The sequence below is a fragment of the Lissotriton vulgaris genome, chromosome 2_1 (genome assembly GCF_964263255.1).
Source record: "Lissotriton vulgaris chromosome 2_1, aLisVul1.2, whole genome shotgun sequence".
NCBI classification, from domain to species: domain Eukaryota; kingdom Metazoa; phylum Chordata; class Amphibia; order Caudata; family Salamandridae; genus Lissotriton; species Lissotriton vulgaris.
The window spans coordinates 265,930,265-265,952,697 of NC_141687.1; the positions used below are offsets into that span (position 1 = coordinate 265,930,265).

Sequence of the window (22,433 nt, forward strand, 5' to 3'; positions counted from 1 at the left end):
GTGGCTTCATGAGGGCAAGCACTGCACTTCAGGGACTCGTGTGCGCCACTCGCTTGCCAGACCCTCATCAGCTGGATAGACTCTGTGCTCAAGCTGTACTATGACTGTTAATTTACTGTTGTGTCATTTTCAGTATTGTTCATTATTGTTCAGTTAGGGTTAGAAGCGTAATTAGATCGTGTCAGGCAGTTGCAAAAAATGGCGGCCGCCATCTTGGTAAAGGTGCTGGGTGCCCGAGGCTTTAGCATGGTGATCCGTTTACAAGCCGGAGTGTACTCACGCGTCCGCAGCACCAAACAGCGCTGTTGCCCGAGGTCGGACTTGAGCCCCTTAAGCCTTCAGTGCATCTCTGAGAAGTTGGTCGGCTTCGTTCGGTGTTCGCGTAGCACACTGCACTCGCTTCCCCGTCGGCGTCACGGCTGGGGCGATCCGGGTCTCGTCAGAAGTTTGCAGGTTCTCGGGCAACTCCGCTCACAAAAAGCAGCTCACTGCATTCCCTCCATCTTCCGATTCACGGAACTGCTATCGCATCCCAGGTTCAGCTGGATAGAAAGGTTTCAATCTCTTATGTGGGATCGCGTTACGGGAGGAGAGACGCTCTAAACCGCCATCTTCCTCGGCGTCCAAACCACGCCTGACATGTACATTTTTCCAAAGAAATAAGTATGTTGCCAGATTATTTGGACTGCTCACATAGATTAATTTTTGTACTAATACTTAATTGCTTGTCTTCCAATCCCTGCTGCGCATAGTTCCACGTTTTCTCAGTTAGTTATTTTTGTTTCCTGCATTTTTCATGCATGTATATTGAAAGAGGGCGTGCCTTCTCCTCTCGCCTCCATTCCCACTCGTGTTTAATAGGTCACACAGTTACAGAGGCAGCTGTGTCCCAAGTAGTAAATTCTAGCTCGCACCAGGGGTGGCGGGAAAACCTGCCTTCTTTGGGAAATGTGCAGTTTGTGCAGGCTGGCGCCATTCTTACAATAACAATATCCCCATCACCCCTCATAGCCCAATCGCCCCTGTCACCAAAACAGTCTTATCAGAGTTCTGCTGTTTCCTTCACAACTGCAGATTTACAATGAAACGCAAACTGGAGATTTCTGACACCATCATCCTTCACAATCTCGACATGCTCTTCCTCACAGAGACCTGGTTCAACGACACCTCCCTTTCTATATTTGATCTTCTGTTACCCACCAACTACTCTATCTTTAGAAATGACAGAACAGACAAAGTCGCAGGAGGTGTTGCAATCATCTTTAGAAACTCCCTTCAACTTAAGGCTTTTCCTTACAGCTCCTGCCTTTAATTTGAATGCTTATCTCTTGAGCTTCAAGTGCAACACTGCTCACCATTCAGATTCCATGTCATTTACCACCCGCCTGGTGGCTGCTCTTCTTTTTTAGAGGAACTCACAGGCTTCAGCAGCAACCAATACTCTCAAAGTGACACGGACCTTCCTGGGAGACTTGAATCTTTTTTTTTTGAAAAATCTTTGTCAGGATGGCAAAAGACATATTCACATTAACATATGTAGATCGCATTTGCATGTCAGCGGTATTTGCAATCAGGAGAAATGGAGAAAACATGTTGTGTTCCAACATATAACGTTTGCCACCTCGAATTGGGCATGGAGCAGTCATGAATAACTGGTATATACCGTCTGTGTCATACCTTCATAATATTTCCACATGTTAGTCCATGAGTAGCTCACTCTTGGTATGTTTACCCGCTCCTAACATTTCAACTTTTAGATAATGTAAAAACAATAAAACCCAACTAAGGTCATCATTTGGCAATGGGTTATGTCCTTACACAGTCAGCAGTTGGCCATTCCACATGCGCAGTACTATTCCCAAGGTAGCATTGCAACCCTGCACCCTCCCGGCACACACCAGCACTCAATATGTAGACCCACTCCATCTAGTCCTCATCTTCCTCAGACTCCGAATCCCCGCCTTCCGGCAATGGTTCACACGGTTCTCCCCTATATTTGTTCCATGGCGTCCACACCCTATTCCATTTACGGGGGCAAGCCCGTAGCACATACACTGCCCTCTCTTTCACCATTAGGAGGTCCATATTCCTGATCCACCCAGCTACCGCAGGCAGTTCCGGGGCACCCCATTTTTGCGCAATGTCTCGTTTGGCCACCGTCACAGCCAACGTAACCCACAGCTGCCCATACCTGTCCAGGTCATTAGGGTCCCAAATGTTTAGCAGGCACTTACGGGGTTCAGGCAGGACTGACACTTCCATGGCCTGGGAGACAGTGCGCATAATTTGCATCCAGACGTCTTGGATTCGTGGGCAATCCCACAAAGTGTGGAGCAGAGTACCCTCCTCTCCGCAGCCCCTGAGGCAGTATGGGTGCGGCGCCCTCTGTATTTTATGTAGAAGTGTTCTGGTGTAGTAAGTGCGGTGTAGAATCTTGAGTTGCACTAAGCGGAACCTGGCCGATATGCCTACCTCTCGCGGTGATGCAAGCGCCTCGTTCCATTCCGTCTCATCCATCTCACCCAGTTCCCCAACCCATTTCTCTTTAAGCTTCTGCGTGGGGTCCGGTAAGTTGTTAACAAGTTTTTTATATGTGAGAGAGGTTGCCTTTTGTTCCATAAAATCCGTCAGTAGCCTGTCCTCCAGCGGTGACGAGTCTGGGAGTGTGGTGTCAGGTGGAATTGCCCGCAGTAGTGCGTGTCGGATCTGCACATATCTGAATGTCTCAGTGGGGCCTAAACCATATTGTTGTTGGAGTTGGGAAAATGCAAGCACCGTGCCCCCTTCCCAAAGGTCCCCCACCACTGAAATCCCTATGTTGTCCCATTGTGTGAATCCCTTACAGGACCTCAAGTTTCCCAGCGCTTTAGCGTCCCACAACGGCGTTAACCTGGTGATTTTCCCCTTCCAACCCAGACGCGATTGCGCTGTGTGCCATAGTGTCGCCGTGTGAAACGTCGGACCGAGTAGGTTCTTAACTTGCGAGTAATTGTATAGCACTGCGAGCATGCCGTCTGTACCCAGCTGTGACCAGTCCGCCTTATATGCGGGGTCTCCCCGTGGGATGTGGATCCAGTGATTAATTATTTTAAGTTGGGACGCCCAATAATATAGCTGGAGATTGGGTAATGCAATCCCTCCCTCATACCAGCCCTTCACCAATTTATCATGCGCTATTCGCGCTGGGCCATTGCTCCACAGCAAGCTGGATATCAGTGCAGCGACTTGTTTAAAGTATCGCGGGCCCACGATATAAGGAGAATTCTCAAGTACATAGAGGAACCTCGGGAGAGCCATCATTTTATATAGCGCTGCCCGTCCAAGGAGGGTCAGCGGCAGTGTAGCCCAGAATTTAACGTCCGCACGTAGGCGTGCCAGAGGTGGCAGCAAGTTCTTGGTATAATATTCCGCAGCATCAGTAGTAATGAAAATTCCCAGATATTTAAAGGAGGTGGACGTTATTTTTAGGGGACAGTCATGTAACATTGGGGCCGGGCCCTTGAGCACGTATATTATGGATTTGGACCAATTCAGGGTATATCCCGACGCCTTGCCATGCTCATTGCACAGTGCCAATAGGGCAGGGTCAACCTCGGTGGGATTGACCATGTAGATCAGCATATCATCCGCATACAGGGAGACTTTATCCTCCCACCCTTCCTCCCAGGTGATGCAGCGGAACAGTGGTGTTGCTCTGAGCAGGATTGCCAAAGGTTCCAGCACCAATGCAAAGAGAAGGGGCGATAGCGGGCACCCTTGTCTAGTTCCTCGCCCCAGTGGGAATGGTGGTGAAATGTGACCATTCGCGACTACCTGCGCGACTGGTGATGTGTACAGCAACCGCACCCATGCAAGATACTTTGGGCCGAAGCCCATTCGGGTCAGGACAGCGAACAAGTATTCCCATTCCACCAGGTCGAACGCCATCCTGGCGTCCAGGGATAGTATCACAGCTTGGTCCGTAAGAAGATGCGCCCGCGCCAGCACCCCATGTAGCCTCCGCAGGTTCAGCGCCGTGCTCCGGTGAGGCATGAAACCCGACTGGTCGGGGTGTATCAAAGTGTGTAGGTGTTGGGTCAGGCGACTGGCTAGGAGTTTCGCCAATATCTTCGCTTCAATGTTGAGCAAGGAAATGGGTCGGTATGAGGTGCATTCAGTTGGTGGTTTGGCTGGTTTGGGAATGGCCACGATCGTGGCTGTGCGCTGGTCGAGTGGGAGCAGTGCCTTCTCTATACTTTCATTGTACATATCTAACAGGGGTCTGGCCAGCACCGAGGCTGTCGCTTTATACCACTCTACAGGTATGCCGTTAGGTCCCAGTGCTTTGCCGGATTGTAATGCCTGTATCGCCAATTGGATCTCGCCCTCTGTCAGGTCTGTTTCTAGGTCTTGCTGCGCTTCGTGTGGCAGCACAGGGATAGCGATGTGTCCGAGCGAGGCCATTGCCTCCTGTTCCGTGACGGACCGTACCGGGGTGTATATCCCCTGAAAGTGGCGTGCTAGGGTGCGTACTATTTGTTCCGGGTGTGTCTGTATCTGGCCCTCATGATCGTATAGTCTCTGTATCCCTCTGTTACTGCCGCCTCGCTTGTCCAACCACGCCAGCATCCTCCCAGCCTTATCTCCCACGTCATATATTCGGTGTGCGGTGTTTGCCAAGTGCCCCTTAGTGGCCGTTGTCAGGTGAGTCTGATGTTGCTGCTGTCGGAGGTGTAACGTATGAGCGGTTTCTGGGGTGGGGTCTGACATGTGGGCAGTGTTCGCTGCGCGAAGCGCCAATTCTAAGTTTGCAAGTTCAGTTCTGGAGTCCCTTTTATGCCCAGTGATTGCCGCTATGGCTGCACCTCATAGGACCGTTTTGTATGCCTCCCAGAGCACCGAGGGTGAGGAGACCGTTCCCACATTTTCGGCAAAGTAATGTGTTGTGGCCAGTTTGAGTTTTTTCCTGACTCCAGGAATCTGTAGATAATTGGGATATATCGGATATATTCTGGCGCGCTTCGACTCTTTGGTGGTAAGGTGTAGTGAGACTGGGGAGTGATCAGAAATGCCCCTGGGTAGAATTTCCAGCTTATCTATGGAGCCCAATCCTATCCCTAAAAGGAAGAAGTAATCAATACGCGAGAGGCTGTTGTGCGTGGAGGAGTAGTGCGTGTACTGATTTGCCGTGGGATTCAGTTGACGCCAAGCATCCGTGAGGCCCAGTGCGTTCAGGAAGCTAGGAAGAGCAGCAGTCCCTCTCGGGCGGTCTCGTGTGGGGAAGGTGTCCAGCAAGGGGTCTGTTATAGCATTAAAGTCCCCCCCAATGATCATGTCACCCTCCGGAAGATCAAGAAGAAATTGCCCAAGTGCCGGCAGTGCTGTAGAGTGTAGCGCCGGGGGGATGTATACTGACACCACATTAAGGGTTCTCCCCTCCCACTGGCCAGAAAGCGCCGCAAAGCATCCCTGATCATCCGTCCTGTGGCTATGAACCAGAAAGGGTGAGTTTTTCTTAAGGAGTATCCCAGTGCCCCTGGAACCCGTAGTAAATTCAGCATGAACTGCCATGGTGTACCCGCGTCTATCTAGAGCCTTGCATGTATTCCCTGCCAGGTGTGTTTCTTGAAGCAAAACCAACTCAGGCCCATGGCGTTTGATGGTTTGCAGTACCAAACCCCTTTTAATTTTATCCCCTAGTCCCCTGACGTTCCATGTAAGCAGTTTCAGTGGGGGTACCATTGTCAGCGCAGGGGCGCCCTCAGTGGGTGCAGCTTGCTCTTGTCGTGCCATCTGTATTCAAGACCAGTGACGCCAATGTGCAGCAGTGTGGCGCAGCCTGTATGGAATGACGTGTGCCGGAGCACCAGGTGTGGATGGCCAGCAATGCGACCGTGTTCCTTATGTAAGTAGTGATGACCAATAACGATAACCATAACATTACAACTTTCACCCCCCACCCTCTCCCTGCTCCACGGACGATGTCCCGCCCGCATCCCCAACTTGGCAGAGTGCTTAGTCCCATCCCTATCTATTTTACTTGCTCGTGGGGTTGGTGAGTCCCCCACAGGCATCGGCCAATGCCCGCCCTACTCAGCTCCATCAGCTACGAGGTCCCAAGGGCTGCAAGCGTGCCGGTCCATATGCAGCACAATCAATCAACCCCTAACAGGTTGGCCTGAGTCGAGAGGGTCTCTCTCTAGATCAGAGTCCAGTCCCGCGGCTCCCTCTTCAGTCGTAGGGCTATTGGTTTGGTGCTCCGTCGTCCTCCCGTTGCGTTGGTTCTGGCGGTCCTTGTGCGGGCGCTGGGGTTGGCCCACCTGCCTCCATCCATCCAGCCATTCTCGTGCCACCTCAGGTGTGTCAAAAAAATATGTTTTTCCCTCGGCCACAATCCGCAATTTGGTGGGGAAAAGCATCGAGTAGGGCAGGCCCCTGTCACGTAGCGTCTTTTTCACTTCAGTGAAGGATTTCCGGCGCCTGGCCACCTCTGCCGTATAGTCCGGAAAGAAGCCCAAAGTCGAGTTCTGAATTTTTACAGGCGGTGCGACCCTTGCCGCCTGCAAGATGGCGTCTCTATCTCTGAAGTTGAATAGCCTAGCCAGGACAGGTCGCGGCGTGGCTCCCGGTTTGGCCGCACCCCCAGGGACCCGGTGCGCCCTTTCAACAGAGAAAAAGTTTGACAGGCCCTTCGGTTGTAGCTTGTTTTTGATAAGGTCTTCGATGTACAGGTCCATGGCGCCTTTCCCCTCCGATTCCGGAAGGCCTAGGATGCGGACGTTGTTCCTTCGGGAGCGCCCCTCCTGATCGTCCAGCTTGTCCTGCAGTTGCTTCGTGACTTTTTCCATTCGCTCCATCGCCACTTGCAGGTCCGAAGTGTCCTCAATGAGTGATTTTGTGACCACCTCTACTTGGGACACTCTCTCTGACATTTTCTTAAAGTCCGCTCTCAGCAAATTAACTTCGGAGGAAATAGTGCCCACTGTTGTTTGTACCTCTGTGAGGGTTTTCATAATGTCTTCCAGGGTTACTTTCCTTGTCCCTTCTGTGTCCGGAGGTGCACCAGAGGATTGGCGCCCGCCCCCCTGAGAGTGTCCATGTTGACTATACGCAAATTTATCAAGTTTCGCTTGCGTCGTCGCACTTCTTGTGCCTTTGCCTGCCATGGCGTCGCGCTCGCTGTCGTGCAGCCCGGTCTCCTCTGTAGTTCACCGGTCGTCAGGCTATGTGTGGTCGGACGGGAGTCCTACCGTCAACAGGAGCCTGCACCGCTACCCACAGTGCCCCAGTATATCACGGCCGTGGGGTCGTACTTGCTAGGAGGCCGGTCTCAGTGCTTTTGTCGTGTGGCCCACCACGTGTGCACTCCGCTCCTTTGTGGTCGTTGTAGCACGCCTAGCACCAGCGCTGTGTTGCGTTGCCGTCGTTCTCTGGGCAGGGGGCACCCTGTATGCAGCGTCAGATTCCCGCTGCGTTTCTGAACAGCAGCGCCGGGGTGGATTCCCCAAGAGGTCACAGCTCCGTCCAGTAGTTCGGATTCTACAACAGACGCCCCCCCAGGACAGGTTCTGTGTGCCACGGGACAAGGAGCAGCGTCCGCCCCCTCGGTAGGCTTGGGCGAATGTCCGATGCACGGATCTGCGGGTGCGCTGCTGGGTCCCCGGCTCACTCGGTCTCACCTCGCAGTGGGAGCGGTACTTCCAATCCTCTTCTCACCCCCAAAATGGCGTCGCCGCTGTTCAGGGACGTCCCCGCTTGCGAGGGTGTTCACTCCGCGTGTGGGCGATATGCGTAGCCAGTCCGGGGTGAAGCAGCCGATGTCGCTCCCTCAGGGGCTCACTCCGGTGACATGGAGCGTCGAAGCACTTCTTTTTACGGAGGACTGCAGGTGCCGGCTGGTGTCAGCGCGCCTCAGCCGGGCAGGGCGCACTTCCGCCCGGGTCCGCCAGGTACGCCAGGCCGGTGCTGCCGGGCAGTTAGAGGCCCCAGCAGTCCGTCTCAGAACGGAGCACTTCCCGGCATCAGACGTTCACCGGGAGCGGATCAGTGAGTGCCGCTTGCGTTCCTAAGCCGATGTCGCTCCTTCGAGCGGGCGATATCACGGATATGAGTACGGATGTGTGCGCAGGCCGTTATGCCTTGCGGAGCTCCCTCTTCAAGCTGCCGCCATGCTCGGCAGTTGGCCACGCCCCCGGGAGACTTCAATCTTCACTAGGGCTCGTTGGAAGATTCCTCTGCTAATATGCTGGCCATCTGTCTCTCAGCAAACGATCTTATCCAACACTTCACTGAAACAACACACTCTAAGGGCTCAATTCTGGACCTTGTTATATCTAAAGCAGACATGCTTACTATTGCTATCCCTTTTCATGTAGACTGGTCTGACCACTTCCTCAGCCCCTTCTCTCTTCACCTATCACACTCTATTACTCTTGGCCAACCTAAAAGGACTACTACCTGGTTACATAACACTAAAAACATTGACCTCAATACTCTCTGGGATTCCGCTTTGCTATCACTTCCAAGGTCCAAGGCTAGACCCGAACTTGGATGTCAACAATCTTACCTCCCAATTCCTCTCAGGCCTTGCAGTCGAAATCAATAGTGTCACTCCTCTCCAAAGCAAAAGGAAAAGGCCTAGTCCCTCAGCATGTTGGTTCAACAAATCCCTTAATGAAGAAAGGAAGAACCGGAGTATTCTGGAGAAACAATGAAGACCAGCTCCACCCACCACTAATCTTGCTATATTGCGGTAAGCAAAATCCAAATAAGACAAACACATCTTACTTGAAAAAGCATCACACTTCACAACCCTCCTCGACTCTGCCACAAACTGACCCAAAAAACTATTCGACCTCATCAAAAATCCAAACAGCTCTCCCCCCAACCTCCAATCCGAAGGATTCTCCAAAGAAAGCAGCGGAATTTGCAATATTCTTCATTGGTGGATCAGGTAATTCATCCTACCCCTCTAGAGGAGCGTAACTCCTTAGTCATTTGGTAGAACTTTGACGCCATCTCTGAAGATGCCCTTCTCAAATGCATTCTCGAAACAAAGCCCTCCAACCATTCTCTTGACCCCATACCTAGTAACATTGCCATTGACTTCTACACCCATACTCTTTCTTATTGGACCAGTCCGATTAACCTCTCCCTCAGTCAAGGCTCCCTTCCTGTTACCTTTAAAACAGGACAGGTTATCCCTCTTTTTTAAAAACCCACCGCTGATGCGAACAACCTCAACAAATTTCGCCCCAAACACCAACCTCCCAATTTCCAATCTGGTTTCATTCAAAACTGCAGCACTGAAACAGCCCTGCTGCAAGTGATCGATGATGCTTCTTCCCGGAGCAAGACCTTAAAACCCTGGTCCAATCGCTAGTTCTCTAGATTGGACTACTGCAATTCTCTTCTTACTGGCCTCCCCAAATCCCACCTTTCCCCTCCTAAATCCGTTCTCCATTCAGCGGCTCGTTTTATAGTTAGGGCCATAAGAAGTGATCACATCACACCCATTTTGTCTTCTCTCCGTTGGCTTCCCATTGAGGCAAGATCAATCTACAAGAGGGCTTGTATCACCCACAAAGCCTTGATCACTTCCTTACTTGGCGAATAAACTGAAAATCTCTGGAGGCTCTAGACCGTCTCGTGATGCGGAACAATTACTGCTTGAGCCTCCCATTTTCAAAATGGAAAGATCAATGGCACAATCCTTCTCAGGCAATGCAGTGAGAATCTGGAACTCGCTTCCGTCACAGCTACGCACCACCACCTCTACCTGGACCGTCAAAACTGACCTCAAATCTCTTCTCTTCCAAAGACACTTCCAGAACTAATACACGCCGCTTCAAGTCCTTCAAGGGAGTTCTTTCACTTTAGTAAATTTTGTATTCTATACCTGTACATGTGTCATTGTAGTATGTGTTTTATTATTGTAGTTTCCCTTTAACCTTATTGTTGTATTCTTTTGAATGCTATGTTCTAAGTTCTAGTATGTTGGTGTATGCTCTAGGTTCAGTTCTGCCTGTCAGCTGATGTACTAGGACGTGCTCTTATTCAAGAACCTTATGGATAATTACATTTTGGATTTTGTTTTTATTGAAAATACACCGTTGGATTTGATTTTTATTTGTGAGTACACCTTGGATTTAACGTTTGTTGGATTTCTGAGTTTTCCCTTCCTGGAACTCATTTCTTCTTTTTCTCAACTTTGACTTCGTGATTTTAACTCCGGTAAGCTTTGTTTACCTTTAAGAAGACTATCCGTTCGGCTTTCGCATTCCTCGAGCTCTTCAGCGCTCCAACGTCCTGCTGTTGCCTAGTTACTCCTTACAAGAGTGACACCGCGCGTCAGACTGAACGCGAGAGGCAACACACGTCAGGGTGCTTATGTAAGTGGTGACACGCTAGAGGCAACGCACGTCAGGGTGCATACGTATGTTGTGACATATTGGAAAGCGTGCTGCTACGCACAAGAATCTTTAGCGTATTGCGCACATTCCTTGTTGTGTCATGACCTTCACGTTGTACGTGCCTCCATTTTAAGTGTTACTAATTATTCCTTCGGAGCGTTTTTCTTCTAGAGCACGTCTTTTCTTCAATTATTCAACGGATTAATTCTACATTTCTTCATTATCGTGTTTTATGTGAGTTCATTCATTTTAATTATTTCATTTATTTTCTCTTTCTTTTCTTCATTTTGTTTAAATATGAGTAATGAAAATTCTGGAGATAATTCTACTTCTGCTTCTGGTTCTACTACAAACAGCTCCACATCTTCTTCTTGTATTAATATCAACATTAGTACTCCTAAAGAATTTTTAAATTCTCCTGGGGAACCTGTCATTAAATGGTCTGAATGGAAAGATTATTTCCTTAATTACATTGCCACTTTAGAAGACAATGTTGGATTATTGACACCTGAACGCAAAATGAGAATGCTTTTGCACAGTCTTGGTCCTGAAGGGCTAAGAGTTTACAACCAAATGCAGAAACCTGATAGATCAGGTGATGTTAACATTTTTAATGCAGCTCTATCTGATTTGACTGAACACTATTCACCTACAGTTTGTATTGGTGTCACTAGACGTGCATTCTTTAAAAGAAAACAGTCTGAGAATGAGTCTGTGGAGGAGTATGTTTCGCAACTTAAACTACTTGCAATGCATTGTAAATTTGGCGTCTTACATGATGAACTTATCCGCGACCAAGTGGTTGTCTGCTCAAGGAATAAGAGTATTCAAGACAGGTTGTGGATTGAAGGAGAATCTAGCTTAAAAGATGTAATTACTTTTTTTTAAAAAGCTGAGCTTTCTGACAGGAGTTCTAAAGCTCTGTCAGAACAAACTGAATCTCCTTCCACTTCTACTTCTACTACTTCTGGTGTCAACAACATTTCTGTCAATAATAATAATAAAGACGTATCAAAGAAAAAGAATTTCAAGAACTTTCAGACCAATAAAGGTTTTCAGAAAGGTTTTGCAAAACAGAAGCCAATGTAAGCAGATGTACAATAAGAACAATACTACTTTTGCCTGTTATCGTTGTGGAGATAAAAATCACAACGCTGGTTTTGACAAATGTCCTGCAAGATCTGTGAAATGCTCTAATTGTGGAGTTCTTGGACATTATGCGAAGGTTTGCAACAGAGGTTCATTTCAACGACCAAAAGTTTCCTGTATTAACGATACTGATTCTTCTGACTATGATTCTGATATTGATAGCTCTTTATCCCCTGTTACAGGAAGATTTCAGTGCAATATTGTTTTAAGTGTTGATGAATCTGTCAAAAGTAAACCTTTATGTATTGTTAAATTTGGAGGGATTCCTGTCCAAGTTGAAGCAGATTCAGGCTCACCCTACACTATAGTCAACAAGGAAGTGTGGGAGAAAGAGTTAGTTAACGACTTAGGTCCTCATCTTGAGCCTACTGATATTTCACCTGATAGTTTTACTGGTAACAAAATTGAAATGTTAGGATTTCGTCCATTATTGTTTGAATTCAAATTTCATACTGCATGTTGTAAATTATACATTGCTACGTGTGGTCCATCTGTTTTAGGTTGGAGGGACCAAAAATCGTTACATATCATTTTGGATCCTAACAGTCCTGAACAAGTTCTTGTTGCTGGTGTGAGTGTGGACACTAAAAATTGGGTTTTGAAAGAGTTTGCCAATGTATTTTCAGGTAAGATTGGTAAATTCAAAGGTTTTTCTCATATGATTAGACTGAAGAGTGACGCAATTCCTAAAATTCATAAAGTTCGAAATATTCCTTTGATTGTTAAAGATGAAGTCAAAAATGAACTACAGAAGTGACAGGATATTGGTATTATTCAACCCATCGAAGCTGCTGAGTGGATTTCTCCATTGGTTGTTGCAAGACGGGCCAATGGAAAAATGTGTTTATGTGTTGACCTTCGAAATCTTAATCAGAATATTATGGTTGACCAGTATCCGTTACCTAGGATTGATGAAATGTTATCATTAACACGTGGTGCCAAGTTCTTTTCTACGCTTGATTTATCTTCAGCGTATCACCAAATTCCTTTGCACCATTCTTGTAGAGATTTGACAGCATTTTGTACTCCTTTTGGCTGCTTTCGTTTTCGAAGAATGCCTTTTGGCTTAGCTTCTGCAGCTGCGGTTTTTCAAAGGTTGATGTCACAGCTTTTTGGAGAACTGCAGGCGTTATTTTTTTTCAAGACGATATACTTATCATGGGTAAGAATTCTTCTCAACATGACTCTAGGTTGAGGAATGTTTTAAGTATTCTTGATGAAAGAGGCCTCACTGCTGAAATTTCTAAATGTAAATTTTCTGAAAATAAAGTGGTTTACTTGGGGCATGAAATTGGAGAACATGGTATTAGACCCAAAACCAAGTTAATCAGGGCTATTTTGGATGCTCCATCTCCCAAGTCCAAAGATGATCTGAGATCATTCTTAGGATTGACAGAATTTTATTCTAAGTTTGTTTCTAATTTTTCTGAGAAAACATACCACATGAGATGTTTATTAAAGAACAAGGTTTCTTTTGTTTGGTCGGAAGAATGTCAGCAAGCTTTTGATCTCATAAAGAAAGCTGTTTGTAGTGCTCCAAATCTTCAAGGTTTTGATCCTGCTGCCACCACATTTATTACCACAGATGCTAGTTCAAAGGGATTGGGTGCAGTTTTAAGCCAAGTTTCTGAAAACAGTCTTGAAGTTATAATTGCATTTGCTTCTAGATCATTGACTCCTACGGAAGAAAAATACTCAGTGATTGAGCGAGAAACATTAGCTGTGGTGTGGGCACTGGAACATTTCAGAAAGTTTGTGTGGGGGAAGTTTTTTTATGTCAGATCTGATCGCAAACCTCCTACTAAGTTACTAACTACTGATGGCCTTTTAAAGCTACTGCTCGTATTGCAAGATTGTCCATGCGCTTACAAGATTTCATTTTTGAAGTTAGATATGTTCCTGGAGCAAAGAACATGATTGCAGATTTTTTAAGTAGATCTTCTTTACCTATTTTTGAAGCTCATAGGAATTCTTGGAATGATTTTTCTGTTGCTAATATAGTTTCTAATGACAAAGATTTTGACTCCATTTCTTTAGAGCAGTGGACTAAGGCTGATTCTGAAGACAGTATTTTGAGTAGTGTGAAGTCTAAAGTTGTGTCTGGTTGGAATGATTTTTCTAAAAAGGAATTAAATGATGTTATGAGAGGTTTTTGGGAAGTCAGAAATGAACTTTCTGTGTGCGATCATTTCCTTTGCAGAGGTGATAAAATAATTCCTCCGGAGTCTTTAAGAGACAGTATTGTTCAGTTATCTCATGAAGGTCATCCAGGCATTTCTCGTACTAAATCTAGAGTGAGAGACCAGTATTGGTGGCCTGGCATGGATGGTAAAATTGAGAAATTCGTCAGAGAGTGTGTCAGTTGTGAGACTTCTGATAAATCTAAGAAGACTTTTAATCCACCTTTGGGTGAAGTAACTTATCCTAATCTTCCTTGGGAGGATTTATCAATGGACATTATGGGTCCTATTTCGTGGTTCGATCAGACTGTAAAATTTATTGTGGTTTTGGTTGACTTGTTTTCTAGATGGTTTGAAATAGAAGTAGTGGATAAAGTCAATGCTGTTTGTGTTATCGGTTTTCTAGAAAGGATTTTTGTTCAAGAAGGTTATCCTGCATCCATCCTTACAGACAATGGTTCACAGTTTAAATCTAAAGATATGCAATCGTTCATTGTTTCTAAAGGCATTAAACACAAGTTGTCTCCATTGTATCATTCTTCTTGCAATGGTGTTGTGGAGAGACTTAATCGAATTATTAAAAGTACTTTGCAACTTTGTGTTAAATCTAAACTTGAATGGAAGTGTGAGTTTTTGAAAATGCTTTGGGCTTATCGTGTGACACCTCATCTTTCTTTAGGTTTGAGTCCATTTTCCCTCATGAGATGTAGAAAACCACATTCTAAAACTAATCCTGGTTGGATGAAGAAGAATGATATGTGTTTCTATGATATTGATGAAGTGAAATCTAATTTGGTTGCATCTCAAACCAAAAATAGAATTTATTATAATGCCAAACATGGTTCTAAACCTGTCCGGTTGCAAGTTGGACAATGGGTTGCTGTTAAAAATCCGAGAAAGGTTTGTAAAGGTCAGAACAAATTTAGCTCTCCAAAGAAAGTTGTTAAACTTCATCAGAATTCTGTCACTTTAGAAAATGGTGAGAAATGGCATCTTAGTCGCTTAGCTCCAACACAACCCTTGTCAGTTAATCACCCTACTGAATGTAAGAACTTTTCTCATGGACATATTTGGTGTTATGACAAGCAGGTTAATGATGAAAGCGATATGAGCAATCTTGAAACTCTTCCTACTCAAGATGTACCTTCTTGTTCATCGGATAAGAACGTTGTCGTGGGTGATGGGTATATCAGTGACAATGTAATTTGTGACAATCAGAAATCTTCTTTTGGTAGAATTGTTAAACCTTTGAAATTTAAAGAATTTATTGTGTATAAGTAGTTTTTTTTTTTTTTTGAAAAAGGGAAGATATGTAGTATGTGTTTTATTATTGTAGTTTCCCTTTAACCTTATTGTTGTATGCTATGTTCTAAGTTCTAGTATGTTGGTGTATGCTCTAGGTTCAGTTCTGCCTGTCAGCTGATGTACTAGGACGTGCTCTTCTTATGGATTAAACTTCATTTCAATTTTACTGGATTCTTCTATTTATTATCAACTCCAATATACTACAGTCATCCTAGTGTGTTTTTGTGTTTTGAGTGACTGTCATTTATTGCTGTTTTATACCTCTTCTTGTATTTGATTAGCTTCTGTAACATGTACATTTGTAACATTCTCCTCATGTAACGTAACTGGTCCTATTGTGAAGCGCTCTGACACCTTTGAGTAAAGTCTGCGCTATATAAAAATGCATGAATAAATAAATATGTTCTTCCAATGCTAACCAACTCCCTATTTAGTGTCTCACAGTCCACTGTTGTAACAATAGTCCCTGCGGGCGATGGGGGAGGGCAATGGAAGGGGGTCGAGAGGGAGCTCCAAAGGGCCCCCTCCGGCACTGTGCACGGACGGCGGGCCCCTGGCCTGAGAGCTCCTGACGGGGTCCTGAGCGGAGGAAGGGATTGGATGTGGGGCACATCTTTGTTCTTTGCAGTGGGGCCCCCACAAGATTTGTTGTGCCACTGTCAGTCCTGTATTATGAAAAACAGTGGTCCATAGGATTAAGTTTTCACAAGAACAAATGTAAATATAGACTCCAATCAGTGCTATATTGATTAGTTTTTCAGTGCCCAGCCGGGCCTGAAATTTTATTCCAAATATAAACAATTTTAAAAGACCATCAAAGAGGTCTAATGCAAAAGGTGATAGGGTACAAGCCTGTACCTATCCAGAGTACACTCAAGAAGAATTTAAGGGTGAAACAGTAAGCTGAGAAAAAGAGGGTAAAGAATATCAGGCAAAAAGAACATGGGAGCCAATTGTCCCTTGCATCAATAGCATATTCGCAAGGCAAGTTCAGACAAACAATTCATGTAACAGTATCAACACAATGGGAAGGTTACAGAACTGAAAAAAGTGTCGACGGCGTTTCGATCCCCGGCTCCTAATGAACTGGGATCATCATCAGGACTAAAACAATGTATTGCCTGTATGTGCTTTTTGGAAAAACCTCGGTTTCCTGATAGGATTGTGGAGAAAAGCCGATGTCCTGTAGGTGATAATACCCGCTTGGGACGAGTCACGTGGTAATACACTGTATCCCGACCTCTTGTGAGTAATTATTCAAATTATTCTTCACGCAGAGTCAATGCTCCTCCACTCGTAATACGAGCATTCCACGGGCGGCGTACACAATGGCAGTCCGCCGGGTTCACGAAAATACGGAAGTATTTTCGTGAACCCGGCGGACTGCCATTGTCGGGTCGGGATACAGTGTATTACCACGTGACTCGTCCCAAGCGGGTATTATCACCTACAGGACATCGGCTTTTCTCCACAATCCTATCAGGAAACCGAGGTTTTTCCAAAAAGCACATACAGGCAATACATTGTTTTAGTCCTGATGATGATCCCAGTTCATTAGGAGCCGGGGATCGAAATGCCGTCAACACTTTTTTCAGTTCTGTAACCTTCCCACTGTGTTGATACTGTTACATGAATTGTTTGTCTGAACTTGCCTTGCGAATATGCTATTGATGCAAGGGACAATTGGCTCCCATGTTCTTTTTGCCTGATATTCTTTACCCTCTTTTTCTCAGCTTACTGTTTCACCCTTAAATTCTTCTTGAGTGTACTCTGGATAGGTACAGGCTTGTACCCTATCACCTTTTGCATTAGACCTCTTTGATGGTCTTTTAAAATTGTTTATATTTGGAATACAATTTCAGGCCCGGCTGGGCACTGAAAAACTAATCAATATAGCACTGATTGGAGTCTATATTTACATTTGTTCTTGTGAAAACTTAATCCTATGGACCACTGTTTTTCATAATAGTTGATTGCCCAAGGTCCCTAGGTACTTATTGGGTCCCCCTTGTTTCTGAAAATATACTGTCAGTCCTGTGGCAGGCAGCCTCTTCTTACAGGCAAACCTCACGAGAATGCATTGAAGTTAGTAACCGCCTAGTATCTGAACTCCAGTGGGATGTTTGGCTAGTCAGTGAGAGGTGTTCCGTGCACCCAGAACGCTGGTTTTCAAAAAACACAAAACCACGTTTTCTCAAAAGGCCTGGCCTTCTCTGTAAGCTGTACCTCTTAAGGCTGATTGTAGCCCAGCACCGTCTGACTTTCCGAAGTTCTACCGGCTGCAGAGCTATTGCTGTGACTTGCACTACCATACACATTCTGTATTTTCTATAACCCCCAAAACACCTCCCCTGCCACTACTATACATGACTTTAAAAGTTATAAATAGTAAAAATGTTTGTGTAAGGTACCAAATGTCTTCAAAAGGTATCGTGGCACATGGGCATTATGCAAAACCAGATAGTAGAGCTGTGGGACCTCGCATTCTAGGAGTAGAGCATTCTAAGTTTGACCACGCATTGGCTGGTTTACCAGCAGACATGTCTGTATTCTGAGAATGCTGGTCAATTGATAAAATAGCCGTTAAGCAAAGCCTGAAAATGAAATGAGCATCATCTTTTCAGGTAAAGCAACTAGGTCATCGTGTACGGTATTAGTGCTTAAAGGTATTGTGAAACAAGCATTGGCAAAGCCAATCAGTCTGCGTTGGCTCCCGGCCTCTTTGCTTTGGCAGTGCTTGTTTTTGTCTTGTTTTTTACAAAACTTTATTATTAGGGAAGCTCCAAGACCCTTGTCGATCTATACGGGGCACAGCAAAAAAAAAAAAAAGCTCTGCTACATGTAGAACAAGTGTTTTATTTATACTTATTTTATTTTATATATGTTTTTTTGTAGAAAAATATTTTTGTTTATATATTTTAAAGCGTAGATAAATCAGTCCACAATTTCATGATACATGTTTTACAGAAAAAAACTGTGTAGATAATTTTACATAATACAATGTGTACTAATCATATAGAACACAATTTATACATTATTTACAAAAATCAGTCTTTTAAAAAAAATCCAGACTCCCATTCACCCCTTGCTTGTGAGAAGGCTTTGATCCGCCGACCTCTCGTATATAAATTCTTCATGCGTCTCTGGCGTCTACGGCATATTCATGTCTACTCGCAGACATGAATATGCCGTAGACGCCAGAGAGGCATGCAGAATTTATATATGAGAGGTCGGCGGATCAAAGCCTCCTCACAAGCAGCCAAACTAAGAGGGAGGTATGAACCAGCGCATGTGGGAGGTTATTAAAATATAAGGAGCGACAGAAAAGAAGTGCCCCCCACTAGTCTGGAAGCAACAATATACCTGCGACTAAGCCATGATCACTAATAGGCAGTAGGGAGCCCACAAGCGTAAGAACCTTTAAGTGTACCCTGTTTACTTTATCACAGCCTTACAATGAGCCCACGACGACTCAGAACGGCCTTTGGAGACAGGAAACAACATTGTTGTGTTGTAATCTTAGTAGTCCCCCCACAGAAGACTAAGCCCGCAATATATCTTCGAAGCAATAGGTCCTGAAGAAGATGGCAAAGAAAGAAAAATAAGCCATTGAAACGCGCGTTGACCAGTTTGTATGTAACACCCTAGTTCTCAGCACAGCATCAGAGGGTTAAGACTCTCTCCCCTATGGTTCCATCTGTGTATGTAGTGTGGTATTGGGGTCTGTAGTCTGGGGTCTGTAGTATGTTTGTAGTGAGTGCAAGTGATGCGTATGCAGAAGAATAAGAGGCATGTATGTATGGGGGTGATTGTGAGTCTGGATTTTTCTAAAAGACTGATTTTTGTAAATAACGTATAAATTGTGTTCTATATGATTAGTACACATTGTATTCTGTAGAATTATCTACACAGTTTTTTTCTGTAAAACATGTATCCTGAATTGTGGACTGATTTATCTATGCTTTAAAATATATAAACAAAAATATTTTTCTACAAAAAAAAGAAATATATAAAATAAGTATAAATGAAACACTTGTACTATGTGTAGCAGAGCATTTTTTGTTGTGCCCCGTATGTGAGCTTTTTGTAAGCCATATGTAAAAGAAATATAGGTCAAGAGGGATACTATCTTTGTATAGTTCTGATTGTTGTTCTTTTTCCCCCCCTTTTCCCTGATCTGGTAGTTACCCTATAGGGGGGTGCCTTATCTACACAAACCTTGTCGATCTAACACCAAGCAGTTGTCCCAGATTTGGCATAGTATTGAATTAAAAAATGTAACGCCGAGATTTGTCATTCCTCAGTATCTCTCCCTAATCTCTCTCTTATAGAAAAATGGACCAAAGATGAATCCGCCGGGCCGCACAAACCTGAACGACTCATTTGAGGACGAGGTCAAGGCTTTCTTGATCGAGGAGGATAAACTACATCAGTTTGACGATCTTACTAAGGTTAACCCAGTGAACACTGCAACAGGTACCACTACTTACTTATAATGATATTATGTTCCTGCGTACAACCCCCCCACCCCCCTTTCATGGCCAGATTGCCTCACCATGCCCTTCAGCATCTAGGTCCTAAAAAATACTTTACAGCTTTCAAGAACCAGCAGCCAGTTTATTGTAGCCTTGTCACTTTGTGAAAATCTTGTCTCTTCCCGTGTGCCTGCATATCCAACCTACGACCCCTTAATATTACTATAATAGCTGGATGGATCCTGTTTACCAAAATGGGAACCCATAAAAACACATTATCTGTGCCAGCAATACCTTTATGGTCAAGTTTGCTCTTCGGAAACTATAAAATCGAAGTCACAAAAAGAAATGGAATACACAGTATGGTACAGTTGCAAAAAAGGCATGTAAACATCTAGTAAATCAAGATAAATTCTGTTCAGATTTCCCAAAAATACATTGTAACCATCTATGCATGGTGTGAAAATAAATACAACTAAACATTTTAGGGTTTTAAAGAAATTACTAATCACCTGTTGGCCAGGTAAGATATTTGCAGAGGATGCTTATGCCACCTACTTTAGGGCAATGTGCGGAAGCAGTGTACCAAAATGGGTACTAGACCAGTGGTTCTTAACCTGTGGTCCATAGATCCCTGGGCGTCCACAAAGCCTATTTAAGGGGTCCATGAACTGCTTAGAAAATTAAACAATATTAACAGGTTAATAAAGTGTATATAAATAAAAAGCAAATCGTGTACTTGAACATTTTAAAACGTTATGGAAATGTGAAGGAATTTGAAACTGGAGTTTAAAAAATGTAGCTAGTATCCTTAGACTGGTTCGTGGGAGCAGTGCATCAAGCAGAATATAGTATGGATATTGAGTGGCTTCAAGTGAATTTAGAAAAGCTCAGACCTTCCTATTGCTTTTTTTTTAATATGTTGATTAATTGAATTTAATAAAATATGTAATCATTTGTGTGTTTGTTTGATCAATGCCTTTTGCAATATTTTTTGTGTATTGTTTTGGAGTTCAAATAATCGAAAATTCTTAGGCTGGGATTCCCCGGCTTCCAGTAATGACCCATTGGGGGGGGTCTCCTGATTCCAAAAATGAATTAGTGGTAGTCACCTGGTTCCAGTAATAATTAGGTGGGGGGTCCACAGAAGTCAAAAGGTGAAGAACTACTGCACTAGAAAGGGCCTAGTTGGAGGCTTCAAATACCCCTTGAGCTAACAGCATCACACCATGGTGCCTCTGCCTCTACAGAATTTGTTTTGTACACTTCCTGAAATAGTTTGTAGGAAGTATCTTACTTATTTTACTACTTCCCGGCTGCTTTACTGATCTGTAACATCTCGGTATTTCTCCTTCAAACATCAAATCTCTGTAGCAGCAATTTCTTTCAACTTTTGTTGGGATAGCTATGATGATTTTTGCCTATGGGAAGGGTTCAATCAAGTGACTACGAGTCAGAACCCTTGGATAGTTAATATCTGAGAGTATGCAAAATCTCTCTGGAGGAAAGCCCACACTTGGGTATTAACCGCAGAGGATATGCATACTCACATCACCAAGTTTGTACTTTGATTCTGGGGTTATATACCTAAAAAAAACACTTGTGTGAGGGCTGTGTGTTGCTTTCCTATAGTGTAATGAATGATACAGTTGGTTTTTTCCCTTTTTTTAGTATTGGATGTAAAAATATAAAAGGGGGTCTGTGATCTTGCTGTGATTACTAGAAATCTTATTCTTTTTCTTTTTTCCCATCTTTTTGAAGTATAAAATGAAAACATACTTATGCATGAAAAAATAAAAACTATTTAAGTTAATTCTTAACCCAAATTTTAGAAAAATGATTGCATAAAACTTTTAAGCAGACTTTGCACAATTACTTTTTTGTTGTAGTATTGAAATGTCTACAAGCAAGGTACGCATCATCTGTTTTTTATACGAATGCTGGCTGCACACTTGTGGCTGTCAATCCATTCCGGCCTGTTTTTCATCTCTATACACCTGAGTTAATGAAGGAATATCACACAGCGCCTCGACCTCAGGTAAGTGCCTTATTAATGATTTAATTGTGAGGTTACCATAGTACATTTTAATAAGAACACTTGTGGCCAGTAGACTAGGTTTGCTTTCATATTTAGGAATTACTGGGACCTGAAACACAAGAAAAATTTCTAAAAGATCCTGTACCTCTCATACCATGCATGCATGTTGGGAGAAAGCAGTGTGGTGTCCTAGCCAGCTGAATGTTCTGGGTGGATGCACAGCTTGTTTAAATTATAAAGATTTATCTGTTCTTAGGTTCACCGCAGGTGGCGTTATTACCCCTAAACACGCCTCTTAGTAACTAACATGAACGTGATTCAAGTGGGTCACTGGGACCATTCCTTTGGGGATTCCCAAAGGGATGGTCCCAGTGACCCACTGGAATCAGGTTCATGTTAGTCCTAGCCAGCTGAACATCAGCTTGCGGCTCAAATAAATGCATGTTCAGCTTTCGTTTATAGAGCACTACTTGTTTCTTAGTTAATTTGCAGGGAGCACCCAAGGATATCTGAGGATGTAAATATTGTAGACTGCAAAAAAAAAGAAAAAAAAAAACAGTTTGACCCTTTTATTCAGTAGGTGATAATTAAGTTTCGCTAGATTCTGGAATTTAAAACCGATTAGCATTTTTATGATAAATATGTATGCAAGACTGGTATTTAGGCAGTCTGTATTTTTCATGACGGTTAAAATCTTTTTAACTTGGTGGACTACATTCGACACGAGGATCTTTGAGGAAAATTTAGCAACACTTCAGGCTATTGTTTTTATCTTTGCAAAATTTCCGAAAACAATTGCAGCTTGTGTTTTTGTCTCATTGTTGAGACATCAGAATTATTGTGTTGTGCTAAATAGGCAATGAGTCATCCAGACACCCAAAGTACAACAAGATGC

At 44.2% G+C, this 22,433-nt stretch overlaps 1 protein-coding gene across 2 annotated transcripts in view; it reads left to right on the forward strand.

Moving 5' to 3' along the window:
* MYO19 (myosin XIX) overlaps positions 1-22,433 on the forward strand; it is a 603,741-nt gene that overhangs the window by 100,444 nt on the left and 480,864 nt on the right. For both annotated transcript variants that reach the window (XM_086954910.1, XM_086954911.1), the window contains 2 exons: positions 19,357-19,501; positions 21,390-21,538. In XM_086954910.1, coding sequence (XP_086811036.1) covers positions 19,357-19,501; positions 21,390-21,538 — 294 coding nt within the window. The remainder of the gene's footprint in view (positions 1-19,356; positions 19,502-21,389; positions 21,539-22,433) is intronic.